The sequence below is a fragment of the Crinia signifera genome, chromosome 2 (genome assembly GCF_055691185.1).
Source record: "Crinia signifera chromosome 2, ASM5569118v1, whole genome shotgun sequence".
In the NCBI taxonomy this organism is placed as follows: domain Eukaryota; kingdom Metazoa; phylum Chordata; class Amphibia; order Anura; family Myobatrachidae; genus Crinia; species Crinia signifera.
Genome location: NC_139218.1, coordinates 280,832,683 through 280,844,892, shown reverse-complemented (window position 1 = coordinate 280,844,892; position 12,210 = coordinate 280,832,683). Strand labels below are relative to the sequence as shown.

Sequence of the window (12,210 nt, the reverse complement as noted above, 5' to 3'; positions counted from 1 at the left end):
ACAGTTATATCATTATAATGCTATCTCTATGGAAAGCACAGTATATTATATTTACACAGGGCCAATGCTCACAGAAGTATAAACAACACTATTTAAAGCAGTCTTGCACCCATCCCTGGGAAGATCAAGCAGGTGGAACACGTCATTCTCCTATACTAATATACATAATGGAGGAAAAAGACAACACTTTCAGCATAACCTCATCTTGAGATTGGAAAAATATACAATATTAATATATTCCAGTGGTTTAACAAAATCCCATGTATTAAAGCCAGGATTTATGCATTTGACGCTATAACAGAGAAATAGTGTTCCTGAGACAACAGATTGACATATATAGTTCAGAATAATATTATTGTTGCTAATTTGTAAGGCTTTGCAAATGTAAACAGCAACGGACAGTGGTGATACCCAAGCAGACCTACAGGGTAGGCAAATTAATGGAGGACTTGAAAGCAAACTGTGGGGAGGATGATGCTTGTAAGTGAGCTTACAATCTACATGAAAGGAGCACAGCTAGAAGCAGTGGAGCACAGACTGAAGTCAGGGTTATGTGTGAGCATGTAGCAGTGTGAGTAGTACAGGAGGAAGTAGGATTTTAGCAAGTTTTCAACATTCGAAAGCTGGGGGAAAGATCTTATAAGGTGCTGTAGGACATTTTGTAAGTGGGTCTGAAACCTGGGCAATCATGATGGTAAAATACAGTGTTCATTCGTATTCTGAATTTCTACCACAGTTTTGTTCATGAGTAATCTATAATGGAATATTTTATAACATGGCCTCACTACTAATAGCTGTCTGTTTCTGCTAGTATTTGATACTACAAACAAGCCTGTTTAAGACCTGCCTGCTCTATTACAATTGTACTGTTTCAGTAAGGTAAAGGATTTATATTCAAAAGAGGATAGGTTATCTGTTGCATACACCCATTCACGAAAGGAGGAAAGGTATGTTCAACATGAACACAGATCAACAAAGCTTAATTCTTTACCAGGAATCCTCATCTTACACACTGGGTGATTTTGAGCTGAAAGCCGCTCAAAACACCAAGTTTGAACGACTTTCAGTTCAAAGCCGCCCAGTGTGTATGTCCCAGCGATGAGCACTGCTGCGCGCTCCCGCAACATCGCCAGGAAAGCCGCTCATCTGCTTGTTATACCAGCAGATGAGCGGCTTTGAGGACGGCTTTGCATAGTGCTGCGCTATGCAAAGCCGTCCTCCCCCCGCTGTCGGCGCCTGGCAGGGGGAAAGCCGCTCAGTGTGTATGTCCCAGCGATGAGCGCTGCTGCGCACTCCCGCAACATCGCCAGGAAAGCCGCTCATCTGCTTGTTATACCAGCAGATGTGTGGCTTTGAGGACGGCTTTGCATAGCTCTGCGCTATGCAAAGCCGTCCTCCCCCCGCTGTCGGCGCCTGACAGGGGGAAAGCCGCTCAGTGTGTATGAACTGAGCAGCTTTCCCCCAGTGATGGCAGTGGTTATCACTGTCCATACACGCTGGGCATAATCGACTTTTGGACCTTTAGTAAGCGCAGTGGACCGGATTCAGATTTGTAAGTAATACAAAAAAGCATGTAAAAACATTGTGCAATTTTTGTTCATGGTAAATACTGGCTGCATAGATTTTGCCCAGCGTGTATGGACAACGATGATGGGGAAAATAACTCTTTGCATACACACTGAGCAATTTTTGCCCTTCTGAGCAATTTTCCCAGGGGTGGACGACTTTCCATAGCAGGATGCTATGGAAAACCATCCACCCCATTGCTCATCTCCTGGTAATACCAGCAGATGAGTGGCGGCTGCAGGGATGATGCAGGAGCGAGCATCCGTGCTCACCACTGGTCCGTACACTCTGAGCGGCTAAAACAACAAAACTGAGCTGCTTTCAGCCCAAAATAGCCCAGTGTGTATGGGCCTTTAGACCGCTTTATATTTACAATGCCTGCCCCAGCTAAATCTAACTTACTATGCACATGTTAAATATGCCCAACCTGCAGTGCGGCATGGTTAAGCCCAGTCACCTTGCTTTTTTGCAAATCAGAATCAGCCCCATAGGTAGCTGCTTCATCAATATTAATATTTCCCCAAAAAATTAAACCTAATAGTTATGGGTAAAATAATTATTGTAAGAGGCATACACAATTTTACTTACTGCCAGCTTTGTGTTACCAGCATACTGAAGTCTCCAGAGGGTTTTCACAGTCCAGCAATACTACTCTCTATCATACCCTTGTATTAGTTAATGGTTTCCATGCCCAGTCCTCAGAGGCTTCTAAACAGGGCTGTATTATAAGAGGATCTACAGGCTGCCACCCCAGGGCCCCCACATGCAGACCCCCATACTCCCCACTGCTATTAATATAAAAATGCAGTACAGCATATAGCGGTCTCCAGTTATTTTCTCTTTGGTGGCTCAGCTGTTCGCTGACAGTGGCCACCGAGGAGCTTGACTGCAGATTCTAGTGGAACAATGATGTCAAATCTCGCAAGACATTGACTGTCTAGAGCGGAGGCTGAAACACTCAGAAGAACTTAGTAGTGTACAACAAGGCAACATTTTACTTAGGAGTTGGCTTGTATGGTCCTCAGTTGGTTCCTTGGAGAGACCTTGCTGATGCAGTATAACAACCTTGTGTCTTGCTTCTGTGCTCAGTCTTACCATTGTGTATGATCTGTTACATTAAAACGGTTCCCACAACTTCATCTTTGGCTGTTCTTAACCCAGTTTTAAGCCTTTAAACAGCTGTTTCAGTTAATGACTGTTGATACATATGAAAGTTATTATCATTATCACCTGCTTGTTTAATCATACACCAGTCTATAATCCTACAAAATTCCTGACCTTGTGCAAGTGTACCTAGAAGAATTGATGCTGTATTGAAGGCAAAAGGCTAATAACAATTTGACTTAGAATTCTATGGTGTTTATTCACTTTGCATTTTGTTAATTGATAAAAATAAACAATTAACAATTTTACTTTTGAAACTAATCTTATTTAGCAGCATTTTTTCACACCTGCTTAAAACTTTTGCACAGTATTGTGTTAGTGTCTGTGTGTGTTTATATATGTTCAGGGGTCTTGCTGGATTGTTATAAATCTGCACCAGGTTGGGTAAAATATTTACATTTTTTTTTTTTTCATTTATTTAATCAAATACAAACTGTAATTGCAGATAATTCATTGCTAACAAAAACAACACACACAGATGTTTCCACATACATCTAACCTTCATGCGCTACAAGTCCCATTGCACATGACCTCTGTGTGCCTCCGTAGTGCAGAGCGTCTTTGGGTGTGCAACTTTTTTCTGTGACTATGTGCCATTTATAGGTTCTGCTTATTAACCCTTTCAGGTCGAACGTCTAGTCAGACTCAACAGCCCTAGCGCTAGAAGCAGATCCAGTGGTGAGCCACTTTAAAATAAGAACATTAACATCGATCAACATTCAATGTAGACCATTTTTGAATAAAAAAAATTATAAAAAATTACATTTAAACCCTACTGTATGAACTGCAAAAAAAAATTCGGACTGCAAAGGGTTAAAATGTGGAATACCTATATTGTGTGGGTCAGTGCGGGTTTATCTGCATACAAAATGCTATGTTACAGTGTTCTACTGGAAAACAATGTAAAGTAGCGTTTCATATGCTGATACAACCACATTGTATTGTATCCTGAAGAAATCAGGTCATTATTCTGATGTAAAAGGTTAAAGTGACAAACGTATAGGTACACTGCAAGTTAAGTAATTATCTGTTCGTGATATTTATGGGTTATATATCCAGATACATCAGTTTTATACTTTATAAATAATAAATCTTGATTTGGAATGAATATAAAATAGGACTTTATTGCCAAGGAAATAAATTCTCTCTCTGTTTTGTATTGTCGTTAATGCTTGGAGCTCATAAAACACTTTAAACACCACAATTTTTTCTTCAATTATCTACTGCAGTAATACACGTGAGGGTTATTGTGTTATACTTTTATGTTTTTTTAATTTATAACTTGCTGACCGGGACAGTGAATACCCCTCATTATTTCCCCAATTATTATTATTATTATTATTAAAGTGCCATCTGGAGCAGAAGACCTTTATTACACAGGTATACTGTGTGTGTGTGTGTGTGTGTGTGTGTGTGTGTGTGTGTGTGTGTGTGTGTGTGTGTGTGTGTGTATATATATATATATATATATATATATATATATATATATATATATATAGAGAGAGAGATATATATATAAATTCTATCTACTTTTATTTAAATGATATGAATGGACCTGAAGTGGCCTACTTATTGGAAATACCCAGAGCCCTTCCATTGTATAGTTCAAACAGTGATATATACAGTAGCACCACATAATGATACAAAAAAAAAGAAAAATAGATTGCAATCCACATCATAATCAACGACTTCTTATGTCTTCCAGGTCTATGATGTGGGTTCTAAAGCTTCACAGGTCATTATACACATCAGAGCTGGATTAATGGGTGTGGGCACAGGTGGTTGGTACCTCAGGGCCCCTTTCTCTCATGGGGGCCCACATGCTTTAATTCCAGCTGTGCAGATCACAAAGGGACTGCACGCTGCCATCTACAGAGAGAAAAGGGGGTGGAATATAAGTAGGAGGCAGAGCTACATGGTACTGTGCCAGCAGCAGCAGCATGGGGGAAAGGAGGGGGAGGAGAAGCTCACAGTCCCAGAGTCATGAGGACTGTCCCCAGCAGCCAGCCTATAATGTAAGAAGGACCCATAGAGCATACACGGTCATCTGTACCATGATATGGGTAGCAGGCTAGTGAACTGAAGGGCCCCAGTGGCACCATACAGGGGCAGGTGAAGCACAGGGGCACAGTGGCATCCTGTTATGTGGCTGTGTGTGACTGTATGTACGTACGTGTATGACTATGTATGTGACATGTGTACAGTATGTGTATTGTGTGTGACAGTAGATCATAGTTGCCGACCCTCCCGCATTTCGCGGGAGTATCCCGCTTTTTGATTCTTTCTCCCGGTCTCCCGGGAATCTACTGAATCCTCCCGGATTTTAGCCTTCCTGGCAAAAAAATCAGTGACTGCCATGCGCAAGTCACAAAGCGCAGCTCCGCCGGTAACCTCTGTGCGCCGCGGCTGTCCTATTAAAGGACAGCCGGGGACAGGATGTGGTCACCATCATAGCGGCAAGCCGGCATCAGCAGCACAGCATGGGGCAGCCGCGGGATCATCACCAGCGCTCAAACGAGCAGCAGAGGAGAGGAGGCTACAGGACTCAGGAGCAGCAGAGGGCAGGCCGGCAGCGCCGCAGATGACAGTAAGATAGCGGCTGGCTGCTTCGGCACTTCCCTCCTGCTTCTCTCCCACTGCTCCCCGCTGCGCTGTTTACTTTAATAAGAAGAATCAGGCTGTATCTCAAACCCCCGCCCCCCTCAATACAGACACCAACGCTGCCGCTGCTTCATAAAAATTGTTCCCCTCCCCACTGCCTTATAACATTTTTATGAAGCTGTAATGAGGGTGCAGGAGGAGAGGAACAATTATTTTTATAAAGCAGCAGCAGCGTGGAGGGAGGAAGAGAGGGAGGAAACGAAGGATTCCAAGTTGGAAAAAATGTAAATAGCGCTAACTTTCTAAAGTACCATCTGAAATGTACTTTGGATAGCTCCGCCCATGACCCGCCCCATTTACATGCCGTAAATGGGGTGGGACCATGGGCGGAGCTATCCAAATTACAATTGAGTGCTCCCACGCCCCCACTCTCCCGCAAAGCCCAGCTAAGAAGTCGGGAAGTATGCAGTAGATGCATGATCACATCTCCTTTTCATTTACATGCTAAAGGCTTGCACATATAAACCTGTTCCCTGCATCCAAACATTGCCCTTCTGGGCCCCCCAAAGCATTATTCCAGCTCTGATATACAATGATGTCAACATTTATGTATTATGACCAAATATATACATCAAAGGGAGAAAGTGGACCCATGTATCATTAGAAAACTTTCAGAATGACAACAGATGAGGTGGTGAACTTGCCCGTTGTCCACACATTTCACTTGCAGATTGATTCCAATGGCACTGGAATAAAATAACCAGATGGCCTGACTTGGTCAGACAACTAGAAGCTGCTCAGACCTGTGTGGAAGTTGTGAAAAGGCTTTGTTAAATCAGGCATAATAGGTATGCTGAATATTTGAATACATAACATTAAACCTCTTCTTAGTTATAGCTCAAATTGCAGTACAAAGTGTAAGCTGCAAGAGAGAGAACACAGCAATTAGCATATGTAGTGCTAGAATACATGGAATTAACAATTCATGACAGGAACACTATAAAGATCTAAAACAGTTTTCAGTAAATGCCCCATTTCTGCTTTCACCTGCCTGAGGAAGCTGGCTTTTTGGGGACAATAGGATAGCAACTGGTAATACAATTATCTGCGTAAAATACCATGGGTAATTGGATACCCCCCTATCTATATTCCGATCGGTCAGAGACAATTATTTGAGCTCAACATGTTAAAAAACAAAACAAAAAAAACAACAATATTTGGTATATTCAGATTGTGTTTATACAGTATATCAAATGAAAGATTTATTCTCTGGGACAATATTTTGTGATTTATATACACTATGTGCTTTATCATGAATATCCACTCAAATAGATTTAGTGTGTGTTATTCGCTGCTCTATCCATAATGCAACTGACATTTTTACATTATTAAATTATGTTATTTGGACTTTGCGAATGGTAGCAGACATTTGTTGCAAAGACAACTTGCCTTGACTACACTGTATTTTTACAACTTAGAACAAATTACAATTGTTGAAATTTGCTTCTTGTTAATTAGGAACAAAAAGGGTAACGTTTTCTGTTTTATACTACAATGACCCCTTCTATTTCATTCTAAGGTCTCCTTCTGTTTGTTACTGTATGTTATACGTAACCGCAAAGCATTGTTTTGGCTGCTAACCACATACAGCACACGGGGTGATTCTGGTTGGTTTACAAAAGAAAACTCCTTCTTTGATGGACAAAACCATGTGCACTGCAGGGGAGGCTGATGTAAGATTAAAGCAGCCAGTATTTACTCTGCACAGTGCACATGGTTTTGTCTATTAAAGAAGGAGTTTGATTTTGTAAACCAACCAGAATAACCCCACAGTATAGTGGGACATCAAATGTAACCACTACATATAATTAGATTATACTATATTAATTCCAGTGTTCGACTACATGAAAATGTATGTTAAGTAAGTTGTGTTTTCCAGGCAGAGATACAGATTGTATTGTACAAAGCAATCCTGTTCTATAAGGATGTTGCACCCTAATGGCACTTAGACATGTGCACAACTAGTAGGACATTATATGACACAGGACACGAGTACACGTCTACTGTAGGAAACTAGAGGAAGACATATTACATGAACACATTTGGCAACTTACAATGAAATGATTCTTAGACAGAGTTTCTTGAAAATAAATGAGCACAAGGGAAACACCAGCTTGTTCTTTTGGTACCAGCAGGGGAGAGAAAGAGAGCAGGATCTTCAGTTAGATAGGACATTGTGCTCCACCAAATAGCAACTTGTTGACTTGACATATACACCAGCCGCAATACACACACGCTGACACACACACATGATTCAGTAGTATAAAAGACAACTAAAAGCAGACATAACTCAACCACATAAATATCTGGACAAGGAACAAGGAAATTGTATAGTGCTATCAGCCACACAGTGCCAGACTGTGATGATTGTTCTGTGCTTGACTACTGCAGTGCATAAAAAAAGAAGAGCCTCAAGAGGAGCGATTTCTCCTATTGTCAGAGTAGTACGCGTCCAAGAGGCAAATGTTTTACTAAACAATCATTTTGCTGCATCCCCCAAGTTACAAAATGAACAGTTAATAAAGGCTTGCAGTGGTGATCTGTCACACAGATGTCTCCAGGCCTGACCTGCTGAGGTATGAGCCTGTGCTCGAGCTATAGCGGGTATTGGAATAGCCAAAGAGGGACGGGAGTTTGAAATAAGCATTGCCTTCCCAGTGAGTGAGCATCACTTTTTTAGAAAGATAATTAGACCTGCTGTCCGCATCACTGTTGCACTCGTTGCTCTGGTAGTTTGGGCTCTGCATGGCGGCTAAAGGTGTGAACTCGGAAATGTGGTCCTGAGGCAGACTGGAAGGATTCTGTGGAGAAAAGAAAGTGAGTTGGGATGCAGGATATCACAATGTGTGCCAACCCAAAAATAACCTTAACCAAGCAAAGGAGAAAACAAGAATACAAGTATATACATGCACTGGGTCTAGGTTTTAAATCAACAATTAATATGCAAAAAAGGATTCAAGCCAGGATTTCAACAGCCCTTTTATAAACGCTAACGAACGATTGTGGGGAAAAGGTTTCTTCCACTGTTTTTGGAGCATGCTTTACATATCCAGCTGCAGATGTATTAGATTATTATTACTATTAATAATTTAATAATACTCAAGAATGCCATAATAAGCAATATTAAAATGTTATTTCTGAACCTCCAAAACACTATAAGCTAGATCGTAGATGTATTGCAGCAATATGGGGAAGAGGTGTCATCAACACCCATTATGTGCACTGATACGGCTTCTCCTTCATGTATGATACTGCCAGTGTGTCACTATTGTTGCTGCTGTCTACAAGACAGTGCAGACATTTTGTCAGCTGCAGGTGTTGCTGCCCATGAACCACAGCAGAGACAACTCTGTCACTGGCAGCGGCATCTGTTGCTTTGGGCTGCATGGGATATTTCACAATAGTAGCCAGATCTCGCACATGCCCACAGGAGCCAGCTGGGAGTTCCTCTATAGAGCCTCGGGGTCTTACAATCACAGGAACACCAGTGCCAGGTGCATTGGTGCAAAGAATACATGGTACTAGCATGCAAAAAAGGACAGCTGAGAAAGGAAAAGTGGACCTCACCATGAAGGCAAGTCAAGCCAACACACTCCTACATTTTCGGAAACAGTGGTAATACATCTCGATTATATGTTGACCAGCCTAACCACAATCCAGAGGTGAAGCAGGTCCACATACTGAAGTAAGTTGGCATGATCATACATTTCACTGAGATACATACAACACAATACAGTGGCGTAAGTTCGTTCCAGTTGCCCGGAGGCAAGATATATATTGGTGCCCCCCCCCCCCCCCACACACACACATATACGTACACACATATGTACACACACAACCCTATATAACCTTATATAAAATATATATATTCTGTTCAGCATATCGATAGATAGAACATGTATATATTTTTCAGAACTCAGCCACAGAAGCAATATCGTTGGCTTTTAAATAACGGATTTAAACTTCCAGGGAGAGGTGCCCCTTTGGGAGCAGGAGCCCGGTGGCAGATGACTCCATTGCCTCTGACACAATAGCCAAAGCCAAAGCCTGGACTCATATACAAGGAGGGAAGATCTACTAAGTGCTTATACATTAGCTATTTTTAATGACTTACAAGTTGGTTTGCTAATCATCAGATCCATTTAAGTGAAAACAAGTTAAAAATACCAGCAATCACCAATTTATTTCCCCCTCAATCCTCAGGTACCCTGTACGCTTTTTACATTATAACAAGAGGACGACAATGGTGGGTTCTTTCTGCTACAGTGGTCAGCATAAGAATTGTTCTACAGATTAATGGGACTAAATTAATGGGACATTTAATTACCAAGTTAAAAACAGGTAAATATGTTAGTCATTTAAACTACTATAGTTATTTACAATACATATATTTTTATACATAACTTTCAGAAAAATAGTAGAAATTAAGGTTTCTTGCTTATACCTAGTAAGACTTGCTTGTTGTTGGTGATAACACAAGTCTGTTACCTAGGATTAGGACATAGGTGTTCTAGGCATTGTGAAATCTTCACAAAACCAAACCATTTATAAAAAAATGATTGCTAGTTCTTTAACCTACATCTATAGACCTTAGTCCAAAGACATACTAATTAATGATGCTTGCCAATGAATGAGTCTATCACGGAGCACAGTACACATGTGCCGTAATGTTCTGATCATTCACTATTGATGTGCTTCAGCCTGTCACTGCTAAATTGCCAAGAGCAGTGCAGAGGACACCTTTCGTGGAGCCCAGCCTACAGACCCCAGAAGACCAATCGGTTGCTATAGAGGCACTACACCTGCCGCTGCACACTTGCTGATAATAGTGCACAGAATCTCTACCTGCAGAGCCCTGAGTGAACGGATACTTGGCTGGGAAAATTAGCTTCACAATGGTAAAAACCGCATTGAAATCAGTTCAGTGGTTTCAGAGATTATCTGAAAAATAAACTAATGTGCTCATTTATAAGATCTATAGGGTCATATATTTATTGTTTGTAAAGTCAATATGCAAGTCTGCCCTGGGGGAGGATGACAAGTGGATGGCTCTGGGGAGCTTTCAATTTGTGCTCACAAACAAATACCAACTTTGAAACTTTCCCCTCTGTGAGATGTTGGTTGTCATTGTGGAGTGGTAGGGGCTGTGTGTTTAGGCCCCACCGCCTCACCACACAATGCTACAAATTGTAGCACTGTAGGTATAAGGAAATTGGATTCAATTGTAAACATTCCTAATACCTTCACCAAAATATATGTGTTTGTTGCAAGCCATCTGGCAATTCGGCAGGTACAGCTGGATGCCAGCAGTCCGACATATGCAAACTGGATTGTCCAGCAAACTGGATTGTCCAGACTGTATTTGAATAATAATAAAAAAAAAAAACAGGTATTTGGTCGACACCAAAATGCCAACATGCACAAGGTTGACATTAATAACAGGTCAACACAATCATAATGTCGACATGCAAAGGTTGATGTAAGTTTTTGGAGATGTTTACAATTAATTCATACTTTACCATCCAAACTTGACAAAAGGTTGACACAAGCAAAAGGTCTACAATAAAAATCGTTGACAAGAAAAGATCGACATGATTTTTTTCATGACTTGTTCTTACTTCACGATCCAAGTATGCAGAGAGAAAGACTATAATAGAAAGCAGAGCATAGTGAGGCACGCTGCCCGACGCATGGCGAGGAAAAAGCGGTACACATATATGGTGTCCATGGCAGGATTTCAACACAGACACTAATTTATTTGAAAAATTCATGTCAAACTTTTTTTTTTTTTACAATTTTTATGTCAACCTTTTGTCAATGTCGAGCTAAACTGTGTTGACCTTTTCCATGTGTCAACCCTTTCACATTGGTTGACCTATTGACCGTCGACCTAATGATCCACACCGAACATTGACACAGACACACAAAAAAAAGTTACAAACTCATGTGGACCTTGTCACGTGTCAACATAGACCGCACCGTAAAAACCACTAATTTGGGTGTAGCTAAAAAATCTAAAAATTTAGAAATATGTAAAAATCTTATGAAAATGATGGGCTCCTAGCGCAATGGTGAATGGAGTAATTGTTATCTAGTTGCTCAAATATCTCTAATAGCTGTGCCTTTTTGATGCACAAGGAGGTAGGATCACTGGTGTAAATGAAAGCTAACTGACCTCTTAAGCTGCCCATACACGGAGACGTTCACCGGCATCCCGCGCATCACATAGTACGGTACAAAAAGTATGTGTTGCACATACTTTTTGTACTAGGTAAACATCGTATCGGATCGCACTGCATGCACTAGGGATGCGATCCGATACGATGTGTGCTGTTTAAGCACAGAACGGATCTAATGAACGGACCGTGTATGGGGGGCTTTAGTACTTCATCTACAATATCACACACTCTGCATTTCCAAAATGATCTGCTGCTTCAGACTGTGAAAACTATTAATTTTAATTAAACCTCAGGGTTCTATGAAAATGTTTACATCTACATGAAAGGTAATTTACAAAAACTTTTCTAAATATAGAACTTGAAATATGTATTTTCTACCCTTAATTAGCAGGCTAGATAAGACCTTTCTAGCATATTATTACAGGAATGTATTAGACACAGCAGGAGGCCACTCATAGCCAGATGGGAGGATTGTGTAATAAAAAAAAGGGTACTTATGTAATATCTGGGCTCCCGTTTTTCTTATGAGAACGCGTCCGCTCGCCACGCTTTGGGCACGGTGGCTCGCTGCGCTCGCCACACTATATAAAATCAACTCCATGCGTAGTTGGATAGTAGGGGTATGAAAAAATGGGGTGCA

At 41.0% G+C, this 12,210-nt stretch overlaps 1 protein-coding gene across 1 annotated transcript in view; it reads right to left on the bottom strand.

The window, feature by feature from the left end:
- Positions 1–6,547: 6,547 nt before the first annotated feature.
- The window catches only part of ATP11A (ATPase phospholipid transporting 11A), a 177,036-nt gene continuing 171,373 nt past the window's right edge, over positions 6,548–12,210 (bottom strand). The window contains exon 28 of the mRNA XM_083170799.1: positions 6,548–8,192. Within this exon, the coding sequence (XP_083026925.1) occupies positions 7,935–8,192 (258 nt within the window). The 3' untranslated portion in view covers positions 6,548–7,934. The remainder of the gene's footprint in view (positions 8,193–12,210) is intronic.